This window comes from Plectropomus leopardus, chromosome 10 (assembly GCF_008729295.1).
Source record: "Plectropomus leopardus isolate mb chromosome 10, YSFRI_Pleo_2.0, whole genome shotgun sequence".
Lineage (NCBI taxonomy): Eukaryota > Metazoa > Chordata > Actinopteri > Perciformes > Serranidae > Plectropomus > Plectropomus leopardus.
This window is the reverse complement of record NC_056472.1, coordinates 5,371,367-5,387,482: the sequence shown is the minus strand read 5'-3', so window position 1 is coordinate 5,387,482 and position 16,116 is coordinate 5,371,367. Positions and strand designations below refer to the sequence as shown.

The window sequence follows — 16,116 nt, the reverse complement described above, 5'->3', positions numbered from 1 at the left end:
GGAATAAACACAAACTGCAGGCCTGTGACATCATGATGGTTTACCTGAAGCCTCAGTCCTTCACAGTAACTCATCATTCAGACTTTCAGCTATTTTGTCTGTCTAGAAGCTGAATGTAAATTTAAATTCAAAATTGTGCTTTTTTTTCATTGACAGAGCTTGTTGAGCTTCTCTACTTTTCATTGGCTGAAAAACGTATTTGTTTGCCTTCAAAGTAAAAGCGCAGCTGTTTGGCAAGAACCTTAACAAATGTTTTCCCTTCTAGCAGCTGCCTAAAAAAGGCAATGCTGCTTCCAAAGAGCTGAAGCCAGACCAGAGCCAACTCCTGCTTGGTTTGAAAGATGCAAAATGTAATGCTGAAAACATGATGCATTGAGGAATACATTTGCAACATGATCATCAGATCCTCACTGTGTGTTACTGTGGATTTGTGGAGATGCCTGGCATGCCTTCGTAGTGAACGGAGAATCCAAAAAAAGGCAGAAACTCTTCAGAAACTGAAATATATCTGAATATATCAAAACATCTGTTTATAAACTGTCACACAACTTGTGCAGTATAATCCAAGTCTCATATTTATCACTCAGTACCTCCTAAACACATGCATTGTAGCTAAAACATTTAAAACATGTCTGCTCAAGCAGAGCTCAAACACATGCACCTGCTCCGGCATGCTCAGTGCTATTCACAGGCAGAGGTGCTGTATATTGTAACATGTTAGTGAAAATACATGTGTTTGGGAAGCACTGAGCATACGACTGTATAAATGACATTTGGATTACACTGCACTTGCACCGCAAGTTGTGTGAGAGTTTATCAGTGAATAGTTTTGCTGTTGTTAAAGTGGCCCCCTATGATTTCAATTAATGATGAATAGTCAGTTTTTTTGGATTCTCCATTCACCATGCAAGCATGTCGGAAAAACATATTTCCTTTACAAATTCAAGGTAATACACTGTGAGTGATTGATATATAAATGGTAATTTTGTCAATGAAGTATTCCTCTGACTCGAGTATTTGTTGTCATTTGCAAAGGCTGCTGGTTCAGTGTAGTTTTTATAGTGAAAAATCCAAACAGTCACGCTTTCTTCTCTCATGCAAAAACATACAATATACATCATACATTATGAGAACAGCCTGCATGCATTTGACCTACAAAAAGTACTGCACCCAAACTCAAACAAATAAGAATACTTTTGTGATTCTGACATATATTACTTTTTTTTTAAAATGGCAAATAAATAAGACAAATAACATGAAAAAAATCAAACTGATGTTAAATGTTCTATGTTGTATGTTCTATCTTCCACTGTTATTTTTTGCAAAACTTTTGAAATATATAAGCGAGACAAGATTTGTGAGTTTCTGATAACAATTTCTCTTGAAAACATTCATTTGGAAAACTGCATTTTAAACCTTTGAAACCTGAGCAAATCAGCTTAATTTCTTTCAAATAAATGGGAAGAAGGCAATGAGTAACTTCAGAAGAAATGTCCCAGAATTGAGCAAGAAACTGAGAGTAAAGTATAATAAAATTGCCTGAAAAAGAAATAAAAATGGGAAAGGAAAAAAAGGAAATTACCTGGGGAAAGGGGGAGAGGCACTTCGAATAATAATAATTTTGTAAATAAATAAATAAAAAATCAATTATGATAATTACAAACACAGTTCTATGGACATTTTCCCCCATGTTTAAAAAAAACCCTAAACCTTCTAATTTCTTGCAATTTTGCTGAGTTCATAATTGCCTTTTGTCCATGTTTTTAAAAGAAATTAAATCAATTTGCACAGTGTTCAAAGGTTGAAATACTTGTGAAAGACGTGTGAATGCAGCACAAGAAAAGTGATGCCGATCCAGGTTCCAAAGAGATAATATCAATAATACAATATGGTCATATTCATCACCATATGATACCAATTAAAAATTGATAATAATAATATTCACTTGTGGTCCAGTGCCACCACTTCATCAGTCTCAGTAACACGCGAACAAAAGTGCACACACACAAAAATGACAGGAACACACACACAGCTGTTCCTCTCTCATGCTCCGTGCTCCTTCATGTGCTGCGTTCACATAGCCATGTCCCAGAAATGTAAACATGGTGCCGAGGAAGGAGGGGCGATGTGGGCTCGTGTGTATTCGGGGTTAGGGTTCAAGTTGGAGTGTGTATTCCTATTCTCACCCACCCTGGATGTAGGGGGGCTTCTTACATACCAGAGATCCCTTAGGACCGGAGGAGAGGAGAGTGGACAGTCCTCGCTGTGGGAAAAACCTCTGAGCCATCTATGACCCTAAACCACCTCTGGCTTCTCTGCGTTTCTCACCCCGCCTGTCCCCGCTCCTGCTGATACGGACCTGACCGCTCGTTCTGTTATGTAACCAAAAGCCTTCTGCAACATGTGAGAGAGGAGGAACTCTCTGAGGGCAACTGCCAAGTATTTTTACTCCTTCAGTGTGTGTGTGTGTGTGTGTGTGGACAAGGTCTACTCAGTCACACCTACATGCACACACACACCTACTAAACAGGTCACTTTTTCTCCTCCACTCTTAATATTTCAACTCTCTGTATGTCCCAATATGGTAATAACACAGAAACATCATGAAAATAACCTCCAAAAAATGTGAAAAGGGATTGTGCAAGCCTTATCTCGACTACTGTACTTCATCACTACAATATTTATTTTCTTAGGACTGTCTGAACTTCTCATGCATGAGAAACCTGGTGTGTTCTGTACATATGCGATAAATGACTAATTATAATAATAGATATGCATTTATGCAATGTAGTTAATACCCTGAACTGCACAAAAAGGTTGTATTTCAGCGCCTTTTCACCCTTTGAACCCTGGATCAACGTCATCTCATTGTGTTATGTTCAGATACCTTTCATAACCATTTAAACCTTTAAAACTTGAGCAAATCATTTTGATTTCTCTTGAAAACATGTCTAAAAAGGCAACAAGCCACGCAATAGATGACTCGAAAAATGACAGATATTAGGGAAAGCTGACAAGAAAATTGACTGAAAATTAGTCAAAACAAGAGAGAGGATAAGTTATAGAGAAAAATATGAGAAAATAATGTAATTATTAGTCCAACTTCTTTCAAGCTGTTGCATTGGGGTTTTTTTTACCATTTTTTCTTGTAACTTTTTACTAATTCTTTGCTAATTTTGAGTGATTTCTAGTTAGGTTACCCCCTTTTTTGAAAGAGACTTTCAAAGGTTTTCAACTGCAAAACAAAAATTATTTGCAAGACTGCCTTCTGAACTGATCTTTCAACATCATATTACATTGCCTTTGCAAATGAGAGACAATGGTCAGAATTTGCAGCCACAAAAGTTCCTTGTCAGCAAAACATGGGTCATTTTGGAGACTTGAACAGGCAACCGAAGATGTTTTTCTGCTGATGATGGTCTCTTTTAGTTTGGCAGAGAGTAAAATTGAAGCTTGGGTGGCACTGAAATACCTCACAGTGAAAAATATCAGCAAGTGCTGTTTATTGAAAAAAGATTGGAAACCACACCAAAATGCAAGAGCTGATGGTCAGACAGAGGAGGATGTTGGCATTTGATAACCAGCACTTAGTAAAGTTGGAAAGCCTGATATAACTAAGTAGGCTGAAGGCCACAGTTTCTGAATAGTGTACTTTCTAACACTGGTAGGAGCACTGGAGAGGGTTAATCACAGTTTATTATGGTGTGTAAAGTAGACCGTAATGCTGATGGGTCATAATGAACAGGATTGTTTTGACTCCCTTGACTGAAACACCTAACTTGTTGGATGATATCTATTAAACTGGAGTTTACAACCAGCGTTTGTGATTTAACAAGGTAAACTGGAAGCTATTTTAAACATACTGTATATTCATAAGTGCATTTGCAATTTACATGTTTGATTAAAAATAACATAAATTACCTTTTTGTGCGTTTCTTTGGAGTGAAATGAATAAAAGTACAACAAGTTTTGCTCAACATGCATATAGGAAGCAGACAGCGGGCTCCCACACAAAAATCCGGGGTCTTTTGGACCCATCCATTCGCCCTCCAGCCCACCCTATAGGGACTTCTCAGCTCCTTATATTACTTTGCTACCAGCAGCATTTCAGACCGACTCCATCCAGCTGCCGCAGAATGTGCCGTCCGGCTGTGTTATAAACTGAAACCACCTGACAATGTATGACACCACCGCGAAAGGTGCCTTTGTTTGTCAGTGTCTCATGCCAAAATCACTGACAAAGTGATGGTATTTCAGAAGTTCAGAATGGAATCGAGCTGGCCGCATTAGCTAAATTGGCTAGAAACACCGTGGGTATAAATGGTATAGTTGGCTAGATACCTGGGAGCTAATAGCACCTTCCAAAAATGTATCAAAGTGACTTTCTCACTTTGTTTTAGACATCATCTGACCAGGACTTCATTCCCTAATTCTATCTTTTTTCCGTCTTGGCTAAAGTGGAGGCCTGTAGGGAAAAAATTACATCCAGTCTCTCAAAGAGCAACATTCTGTCTTATGTAATATATACACACTTGACAATGCTGGCTTAGCACAAAGTATTAGACACTAATGCATGACGTCTGCCTCTTCACTGTTAAACATGTTCTTTATGGCCTGTTTCGTACATTCCCAGGGAACTTGTATCATGCAGTATTTTGTTACAGGATGCCTGGTTGCTGCTTGTATACACGGCGTAACACAGGGCACATCGGGGAAATATGTGTGGTTCTAAACACAGCGCTAATTGGACCACATCTAGACCATCTTTGCCCCGCAGTTACTCATTACTCAGCAATGTCCTGGCCCTGTTCCTCCACTACACAACCCCTATAAAAAAAAAAAAAGAAGCTGGATGACGTAGGTGTCTGTGGTTTATGGCTTTCTGAGTCTGTGCGCATATCTGTGCTTGTGGGTGCATGCATTCTTCATGTGTGTTTCTGGGGGGCATGTGCTCAGATGTGCAGTCTACCTCACCAGAATCCCTAATATCTCTCTCCCTCTGCCTCCATCCCCTCATCCAGCCTTTGTGTTTGTGCAGAACGAAAACCTATTCCTGGCAATGCTGGCTCGACATGAGGGCATATCTGAGGAATGCTCCCAGCATGCTTTACAGTACGCCGTGCACGGTCAAAGTGCGGGGGTCTGGTTGGGGGTAGTCACTTCTGTCACCATCGCAGTTGGACGGGATCTTCCAGCTACACATCATCAATTACAATAAGCGGGCTGCCAGTTGGCATCACATTCCCACAGTGGGCTGCGTCCAAAGTCACTCTGGAGACTCTGCTGTTACTAACTGGTGGGTTACTATATTTAAATCAGGACTAAGAGGCTGCTAATTTCATAATTACACTAATTTACCTTGTAAATATATGTGCAGTTAAAGATATATTTCACTGCTGAAAAGATGGTCTTTTCATGAAACTGGGCTGTCTTTGCAGCAGACAAGCACAAATTTAAGATTGGTGCTACAGGAAAATATCAGATTTTCATTTCAGTCGGAATGGAACATTATCATCCGGTAAAAGAGCTTTGTGTTTTTTGAAGCTCGTCCCATCTAAGTGGAATGTCTCGATTCTCCAAAGAAAAAAAGTTTTTTATCAAACATTTTTCCCGGATCAGGTTAATATACGGTCGATGTTGCAATCAGTCTGCACCTGAGTGGGGCAGTAAATCATGTTGGTCTCAGGCCGTGAGCAGAGGAATTCACCAAACATGGGGCTGAGAAGCGCCGACACACACACACACACACACACACACACACACACACACCCAGCCGGAGTAGTGCTGCTGGGAATGTTGTAGGCATGCACGCTTGCACGTCCACTCACAAACAGCATCATCCACTTCCTGTCACACAGAGCCACTAGCAGAGGGGTGACACATACTGTGCGCACAAGTAGAATGACTTCTCATCTATCGTATTTAACCCTTTAAAACCTGAGCTGGAACCTGAATTGGCCTGATTTCTACAACATAAGAATCTTGAAAGAAATGAATGACATTTTTTTCTTTTTTGGGGTTAATTTTCTAGTAATAATCTTATTTATATTAAGAAATATATATCTAATTATATAGTCATTTATCTTGTTTTGTTTTTTTTTTTTTTGCATTTCACCTTTTTTCCATGTTTTCAAAAGAAACTAACCATATGCTCAGGTCCTAAGTGCTTTTGAAAAGCATCTGAACACTCCATAAAAACTGATATCAATCCAAGTTTGAAAGGGTGAATAGAAATTGCACAGCAAGTCCACACCCTAACTCAGCTTCAAGTGCAAAATGCAACCCGTGTTGAATCCGTATCTGTATTATATCTTGAATTTTTCCATGTTCTTGGTGTATTTTAGGCTACCAGACAGCATGAGCACAGTTTTAAAAGGACACCAACAAATGTTTTACACCTCAGCTCATCAGCATTTATGGGAGCAATCAGCACCTCTAATGCTGCCACAAAAGCCTCTGGGGAGACTCCTGTGGGCCAGCCAAGACAAAAGAGATAAAATGGTGAGAGATGCCCTGCAGCTTCTATTTCGTTCAGCCTTTTTTCTATCTATTAAAACAGATAATTGCTGGGGAAGAACAGATTCTATTCTGTGTTTTTGATGACTCACCGCAAACTGAGTCAACTGAGCCAAACAACTTCACTAACAAATATTATCCTGTATACTGGTAGCCCAGTCACCCAGTATTATGGTACATCGGGGTGTTTAGAAATCCTGACAGTATGATTCGCCAAATATAGAGACACTCCTCTTTCTACTTACCTCATACTGGAGAGACTGTGAGGAGGATGTTTTGAATGTAAGGGGCACCACTATAGGTCAGACTGGTGCAACAGGCTGAGCTGACTGCGGGTGGTGGGGATAACCTTACAGGAATGACTGTAAACACCCGACCCTTGTCGTGCCCACAACAGCAAAGAGACCGTAGGGTAGCACAGCACACAAATACTATGTAGTATACCACCATATACTACATAGTGAAATTCCAGAAAGGTATGCAACAAAACTGGCATTTAACAAGTCATAGCTGTTTTTTCAGCTGCATTTTTGGTCTTAAACATGAGTGTTTTGTAGCACCTGTTGCAGTTTTACCGGAATCTTTTAAGGCTCGAAAAGCAGTTGTTTTTTACTGAGACATTGCTGCTTTTCCTGTCAGGGTTGTGCCCCCCCACACAGGGTATTTTAAGCCAAACTAGGATCTTTTCCTAACCACATGTTAACATGTTAATATGATATTGTCACGATACTTACGTCTCAATACAATATTATTGCGATTTTTAATGTTTTTCAATATGCTGAGTACAGTATTGTGATAATCTATTTCATGCTGCATTGAAATTTCTTACCTTTGTCTTAGCTGCAAATTCAGGAAAAACCTCTGTCAAAATGAGTTTTTTTAAAAGATATAATTTTCAGTCTGTTCAGTTTTATTGCAGAAACATGTATCTAGTCGACTGAAAAAGAGCTTGATGTTATTATTCTAGTAGACTGACAAAAGTTTAATTTGTATTATCAAAATTAATAACTTGATGCATGATAAAAAAAAAATCAGTACTGCTTCCATGCAACATGGAAATGTAATGTATCCGTGAATTGCAGAAACATACAATACCACTATTTATTTTGGCAGTTGGGTTGATATTGTCTGACTGAAGATATAGTCATAAAAAAATTATCACTTTAAATCTGCCTATGAAGGTCTTCAACTGTATTGTTAATACTGCAGTCTTACTCGATGGTACTAAGGAGTTTCTAGTAGCACCTTGAAGTTGACTTGAGAACAAATGGCCAACACTGTCAGCAGAGAAGAAGCAGCTTTAACAGACTACAGGTTAAATCAGTGAAGAGTAATATTTATGTCATAAGGAGGCCAACATGTAGTGTGGGAGGCTGAGTTTTTGTGCTTTAAAAACCAAAGAGCTCAGGTCCAAAGCAGCCCCTTAACAACTCCCAGAAAGCTTAGCCCATGCGGCTGTACATCTTACGCAGATGTCTTCATGTAGAAAGCATCTAGTGCATAAGCATCTGCAGAGGATAATGACATGGTCTTGCTTGATCACTGCAGCTTTTATGAAAAAAAAAGCAAGACATTTCCAGAAATATTTTCTCTGCGAGTGCGAAAAAAGTGCAGGGGATATTTGCTTTGGTTTGTCAAGCACCCAAAACCATTTAAACACACAACATAGGAGGAAAAGAGCGAGCGAATGATCTCCAAGTCTAACACGGCTTCTAATGCCAATACCAAATAAGGCAACGGAGCAAGCGCGTGTTTTTATTGCCCTTGCAAAATCACTTCATACTCAGACTCCGACTCAAACACCAAAAGACGTCATCATGATATAGCAGATTCATGAACACAGCCTTATGTTCACCTTTCTTATCTAGAGGATTTTTGATTTCATGCAGCGGCAGCAGCAAATAGATCCAAAAATAATGCTCTTTTTCACAATTTAAACAGGACAGAGAAAAAAACAATGCTTCAGTCGAGTAAAGGTTGGTTCATTTATGTAGCCTCAAATCACAAGATTGTCTCAGGGGGCCTCCAGATAATGGTTCATTATGTGCAATGGTAACTGCCTTGTTAGTGTCGCTGATAGAGGCTGTTACTTTCCAACCCTGTTTGCAATAATTCTGCACCAGGAAGGACCCAATAATGCCTGCTGAGCACGTACAGCATGGAAGCAATTACTAAGACAAAAGAAAATGTGTTACTTACCAGCTCATAGTTAGTTGCGGGAACACAAGATGAAGACACCTAAAAAAAACAAAAATAGAACCGGTCAGTCACATTGTTACTATCTGTAGTTGCATGAACATTAAAAACAGCAATGGACTCTGAATGTTCCTGCATTCACTGCATCTAGGTTAGGCTGTATGGCGTTATGTTTTGAAAGTGCACCCAACAAGATTTAACATGCCACCATTGTTGTATTCTATAGCCACATACAGATGCAAACCAGAATGGAGGGACATGTTTCATCAGACTTAAAGCTGGGCTCATCAATATTTTTATGTCAACAATGTAAAAAATGCCTATGTGTAATGTGAAGGGCTTCACTTGTAGCAACAAATGCACAGAGTACCATTAACAGGCTACAGTTTCCTTGGGATCTGTGGTGCCTTTTTAAACTGGTTGTAAAAATAAGACACTGCCAACAGCCATACTATAACTTCATGAAGGTATTTGTTGACAGGAGCTTTTTGTGCCCCCCCTAATTCTACCATTTTTTTAAAAAAAATTTGTTTTATCTCTGCTACTTTTTGGGTAATTTTCCTTGTACTTTTTTGTTACTGATTTTTTACCCATTTTTGAGTCATTTCCTCCTATTTTGCTCCCTACCCTTTCCCCTCACTTTTGAAAGAAATCAAGCTGATTTGCTCATGTTTCAAAGGGTTAAAGGACAAAATAACAACAAAGTGTAGGCACCGCAACAACCTGACTGGAAACTGACTCTCAAACCAGATCTCTGATCCTACATATTGTAAGATATTGTTTAAGTACCAGCAACAGTTAGCCATTGGTGTGGTTGCTCCAACAGAACTCATGATCATGTCTGGTGCCCGGGCTAATCTGATTACTATCCGACAGTTTCCATAATCATCCTGTGAGCTCAGAGCACGAACATGAGGACTGAGGCAGATAAACAGGAAGAATATAATGATAATGGTCTCAAACAGAAAATTCAAATGACGTGCTTCCAGAAAAAGATGAGAGCCTGATGAGGATAAACACAAACAGGATGCCACCACTTCCGTCCCGTGCAGGTCTGTATTGTGTCGTTTTGCTCCTGTTTCACCATCATTCTTCAGCACATGGAAACAAATCCCTACAAACTTAATTTTCACCAGTTAGCCATAAACACCGCCATGTCCTCTGTAGATAACTGACAAATGGCAACAGCACAAGTTTGCTTTATTATTCTACAAGGATTTTGACTTGTTTGTATCCTTCATCCTTCTTTTATTGCTATTACAGAACTGTTTCTGTTTTAGCTTTGAAAGATTAGGCCTCTGGGTTATCACAACAGTTGACCTCTGAAAGGCCCTTTCATCTTTACTGCTTCTCTACCACTCTCCTTATCCGAGACTAATTGTGTCATTGCATGAACACAAGCCCTCTGCTCTGCTGGGGTCTGCTTTGTGTTACTGTTGAAAGAAGCACGTTCCCAGCCTTGCTGCAAAAAATAAAAAATGCACTGGTTCTCCTGACTATATATTTCACCTTTCGAAAACTTTGTGTGCTTTTAAACTTCATTGCAACTTTAAAAAATGTTACTGGGATGATAATAGAGGAAAAGTTACATGATATTGTGGCAAGTTTTAAATATTTAAACACACTGATGTACATAACTATGTGCCCCCTCTCTAAATTCTGAGGTTTTTGCAGGTCCATGAACACAGCACAGTCAGAGCTCTCCATGAGTTCTTTTTTTTCCCTTCTTTTTCCTCAGATCATGGATGAGAGGAGCAGCTGCTGCAAGTGAATGTAAAGTTTAAAAGCTGGAAGAATGAGGGGTTAAGTTTCACCTTCAGTGCGCCTTACATTCTACTGCTCCGTCTGTACCCAGAGTACACTCTGCGCTCCAAGAATGTGGTACAACCGAACAGTATATAAATTACAACAGTGCTGCTAGTGAACGGTCCAGCTCCAAAAATAGCAGCAGATGTTTAAATCATGGCAGGCTGCTGCAAATAAATGAATGTGCGGAAACCTTTGCAGTTGTGATAATGATCCAAGCAGGACACCATTTCCAATACTGATTCAGCATACTTTTGGCATTTCTGAACTGCAATGTCTATCAGTCTACATACAATACACACTGTATGCAGGCTTTAAATCCAAGCTTAACCAAGTTATTTGAAAAAAAGGGCCAAAAATCTACGATAGTATGGTTAAGGCATGATACAACTAGATAAAATATCTACGATATTTTCAAGGAGTAGTATTGTGGATGTTTCCAAATCAAAGTAAATGGACCACTAGATGACAGTCATTGTTAAAATGACTAGATTCACAAAACTGAGGATGTGTAAGTCGCCTTGGGTCATTAAAATCTCTTTTAGAGCCGTTAGCCCATCTGGAATACAGGAATGTTAACTCTAAACAGGAAATGACCTTTATCAGATTACATGCTTTAGTTCCTTTTAGCAGCAGAAGCAGCTGATACACTGATATGAAAAGAAAGCAGCACCTAATTTAAGACCTGTTCCAGTCCACCAGCTGTTAGTGCCATCCCATGCAACCTTGTGAGATGTAAAATACAAAATCTCCAAGATGATGCCACATTAGCGTCAAAAGTTAAATGAAAAGAAGAATCTTGTTACTTTTTTCATAGGATTAAAATATACTTCTGAGACAGCTGTCTGTCACAGTCTTCCAACACTTGTACACATCGACAGTCTGCTTGAATGATGGCATCCTGGTGGAATGTGTCTCTGTTTTTGAGAATTTCGTCTGGCATGGTGGAGTGAGTCTGGAGTCAATAGGATACTGTATCTCAGTCTGGCACGTCCACTACAAGTTATTCTAACCCTCCCATAACCCCCTCCATTCACCCAAACCCCCTTCCTACTCCACCATCCTTATCACTGCAAGCACAGCGACATGCCGTTCTTCTCTCAGAGGCCCTGCTCCTTTGGGTGCTGCCTTTTTTTTTTGCCCTGACTCCTTGGGCCTGGTCAGTGTTTCCACCTGACGCTGCCTCTGCCTTGCGAGCTGTTGACAGCTTGTCCACCTGCACGCAGGAATCAAATGGTACATTGGCACGCACATTAGTCTCTGAATTTAGCCAAGTTTTTGAAAAATGTCTTGAAAAAGGTCTTGATTTTGGGAAATCCAGAAATGCAAATTGAAGTATTCTTAAGGAATGTGTTAATGAGTGATCATTTTTTATTTATTTATTTATTTTTTCATCGTATCAATGTATAAAGTTTGCTTTCATTTTTGTTTTCCTAGACACCTGGAGCTTGGACATTACAGTCCACCAATAGATCCCCACACACTGGTGTTTCCACTTATGTTGCCTGATTGGAACTCCTCTGAGGACTGTGTGGGCGTGTGCAGACAGTGATTAATTGACACATCCCTCACTCCATTGTTAGTGTTGGAGTGCCAGTTGGGGTAGGACAATTAAAGCATTTCTATCATAACATGGATTTTTTGACCCCATGTCATTCCCAGCAGAGCTCTGCTAAGCTTCAACACAAGTAAAGGCCTTACATCCCAATATGAGCCAATGTAATAGGCCCTAATATCAGACAGACATTGCTAAAAGTCTAACTGCTGCTCAAATTCTGTCAGCTGTGAAGAAAGAAAAAGAACACATTGCACATGTTCAGTCAACTGAAGGTGTTGAGAACTGTTGTAGAATTAAGTCCAGAAAGCACATGCATCCTCATGCTGTCACAGTGAGGAGCACAAGGTAGTCAGACATCACCGGACCAAATCACAAATGCAGTCTGGAACCTCTCAGTCCAGGGGCAATATCAGTTATCAACATCTGATATTGAACGACTAGGCCCTGTGACCAGGTCTGTCCAGTTTACATAACCAGTCACAACACACTAGTACCTGCCAGGAAACAAACTGATAATGGACACCTTGTTGGGCATTATAGCTTATTTCATTAATACAGTGAACACTGGACAACCTTTACCTCAAAGATTTAGTCATCAGATAAACTGGTACTGCTGATACATTGTAAATAATTATTGTGAATTTGTACCATGAAATGTGAATTTGTAGTGACAATAAGCCAGCAGACAAGAAAAAAACATAACACAAAGAGCCACTTCATGAACAAGTCTCCTCTCCAAACATCAAAAAAGGGTATGCCAACTGACATTTAGCTGAATGTCAAGTCTAACAAAATTTATGCTTCTTATTTGCACTAAACAGGGTTAATAATATCTGAGATGACATCAGTGACAAAGCCAGCCAATGTCGCCAGTGTAATAAAACCTCTGATGTAAAGGTCAGATTGAGTTGGTAGTTTGTCTGCCCACATCAGAATAGCTCACGTTCTCCCTCATGCTAAGTGGTTGCCTCTTAACATGGAGCTGGAGTGAAACTTTGCACTGTTGGAGTGTGGTCAAACAGTCACAGTTGAGATTTCCCAGAAACCACAGGGAATGTACCTGAAGGCAGGTGAGCACTATGTAGCTGCGGGTCAAGCAGCAGCAAACCACTTGGTGGAAAACACTACTAACAAAAAACATCTTATCTGAAAAGTGTTCATGTTCACGTCATATTATATGTTTTCTCACACATTCACTTACTTGTGGCAGCCTGCCATGATTAAAAAATCTGCTGCCACGGTTTGATTTTCTATTTTTGAAGCTGGACTGTTCATTAGGAGCCCTGTTGAAATATGTAGACAAATTGGTTATCCGTTGCACCACACTCTCAGAGCACAGTGAATACTCTGGGTACAGATGGAGCAGCACTTTCAGGCACCGTGAAAGTGAAACTTAAGCATTTATTCTGATGGCTCTAAAAGTGTGCACTCACTCGCATTAGCTGCTCCTCACATGGATTGATCTGCTCTGATCACCTCTAAACAGATTGACAGATCAATTAAAGTCATGAAGAGCTCTGCCTGCAAAATTTTCAAAATTTGACTGTATATTCTTTTTTCTTTGCATCATTCAAGAATAAGTCAATTGGGGTGCCTGGTAGCTCATTTGGTAGAGCAGGGATCCCATGTACAAAGACTATGTCCTTGTGCAGTGGTTGTGAGTTCGATTTCAACCTGCGGCCCTTCGCATGTCATCCCCTCTCTCTACCCCTTTCACACAGCTGTTCTATCATTAAAGGAAAAAGCCCCCAGAAATAATAAAAAACAAGAATAAGAATAAGTCAGTTAAAAGGATAAGTTCAGATCTATCTTACTCACATGCCATATGTAAGAGTAATTTTAAGCAATCACAAAAGCAGATCAGACTGTACTTTAATGTGCATTTTTACATCTGAATCAAGCTGAGGATGGAAGCGATGTAACCAAAGGCTTCTGAATCCTATTTGAAAACCTACACAAAGCCTTTGTCTGTGCTCCATGGTGCGTGGGGAGAAGGCCTGGTGAGTGAGTGTGTGTTGATGCTATCGGGAGTATTCAAATGAGTGTAATATAATAAAGAATAATTGTGTTGTTGCATTCCATACATGCTTCTGTTAACAGCATTAAACAAGGGCCCATTTCCTGCAGACAAAAGTCCATGTCAGACGTCTCTTGTTTGCAGGACAGCGTTCACATGCAGTCAGCTTCCTGCTCGCTACTGACACACTCCAGACACAGTCATGTTATGTAACTGATGTCGCTCTCCCTGGTCTGAATATGTTAATGACCCTCGCTAATGACATGACCCTCGCAGAGCATCGGATAAATGATGAATTGAGTCATTATTTGGGTAAACAACCTGCAGTAAAATCTCTGTGATGTCTATAAATCTCAAACTTAACGTAGGAAAACTGAAACAGCAGAGTGATAAATCAGTCAAAAAAGCACATTCAAGCTTTACTCCAAGCAGTGAAATGATTGCCACGCAGGTTAGCTTGTTTCCAGCGTGGAAAAGAGCGTGGGGCAGAGTGCTACAGCTACAGAAACTTTTCCCGGCCCTCTGCACTGGCATATAAACACACGGCTGCCCTGAGTGCTTTTATGTTTATCCAGCTCCTTGCATCTGGCACATCCCAGCAGAACTATTCAGTGTGCAAATTCAATTTGCGAGCCGTAACCAGTAACAGAAGGCTTTTCTGCCGCCGTGATGGTGGAGCGTGCCAGAGTGCTGGTCCGTATGGACTTATTGGGATGTTATCAAAGCACAGAGGAATGATGGGAGAGCTCAGGTCCAAATGCGCATGCCTTATCACACTGTATTTATCTGCTCTTCTATCTATAATCATTGACTTATAACAATTTTGATGCATCTGCTGTATGTTTATCAAATGATCATTTCCTTGTATCTCTGTCTGCGCTTATTTTGTCTTTTTCTGCGTCATCTTTTTTTTTCATCTCTTCTGTCCATCTCTGTGAAAGTTATGGCCTCTTTTTTTCCTTCAGGGAAAGTTCTCAGATTTATTGAGTGGATTGGACTGCAGGACATGTATACGACTGAACGTCAGCCTCCAAACACTGTTCACTGTCTCACTGCTGCTGATTTATTCAGAGCATAAGAAACACTTCAGGAATGGCAGGACACGTGTGTGTTTGTAACCTATACTTTTCAGGTGTACATCTTTGTGCATCGTATAGTATACTACTACTATATAGCAATTTAAGTGTACTGACTTGAATCAGGCTGTTCTCATCCACTGTTTGTACATAGTTCCAACAGAAAGTACCAGAATTCATATATATCCCAAATATAGGCCTTTGCACACCAGATGCATTTTTTTTTTCGTACAGTTGAATCAACTGTGATAAATTACTTTTCAAAGCTGTAGCCAGTAAATGCAAGCTTTTACACCAGCAACTTAATTTTGCAAGCAAAATTGTGCCTTTTACTTTTTTGGATTAAGGTTGATTATTCCAAAGTTGGTTTTATTGGATAAAAAGAAGAAACATTATCAATCATGAGCCAGTTTGTGTTCGTGTATGACCTACAGATTCACGGAGGTTGCAATTACATGATCAATGTGGTGAGGGACTAAAGAAGAAAGTAGTCTGTGTAAAGAGGAAGGTTGGGGTGGTGGATGAGTACAGAGTTGCGGGTACTTTTACCGAGAACCCATTCACGTTAAATCTCGGTACCTAGGAGCACACCTAGGAAAGAATGCCACTTTCAAACAAGAGAGAGAGGCATAGCACAGCACAGCACCTCAAAGCCTGGAAGCCACCTGCGGAAACTTCTTGGCCGGCTTGAAGTCTGACATCCATAAGAAATACATTTATTTGGATGTTTCGGTAACTTGGCCTTTACGAGGCAAACAGTATTTTTACAAAGACAAGTAAATTGTGGCTGTGAGTTTGCAATCAACAACATTTCCCACATGCATTGGCAAGTAATAAATACCAAACATAAATCAACTGTTTGCCTGATAGAGATCCAGTTACTACAACATCTAACATACCAATGTATTTCTTTTTCAAGTTAGACATTGTGCAAGTTTGTCTTCATA

The 16,116-nt window shown here is 39.9% G+C and overlaps 1 protein-coding gene across 8 annotated transcripts in view; it reads right to left on the bottom strand.

The window, feature by feature from the left end:
- The window catches only part of tns1b (tensin 1b), a 188,047-nt gene that overhangs the window by 84,204 nt on the left and 87,727 nt on the right, over window positions 1-16,116 (bottom strand). For all 8 annotated transcript variants that reach the window (XM_042494936.1, XM_042494935.1, XM_042494932.1 and 5 more), the window contains one exon: window positions 8,716-8,754. In XM_042494936.1, coding sequence (XP_042350870.1) covers window positions 8,716-8,754 — 39 coding nt within the window. The remainder of the gene's footprint in view (window positions 1-8,715; window positions 8,755-16,116) is intronic.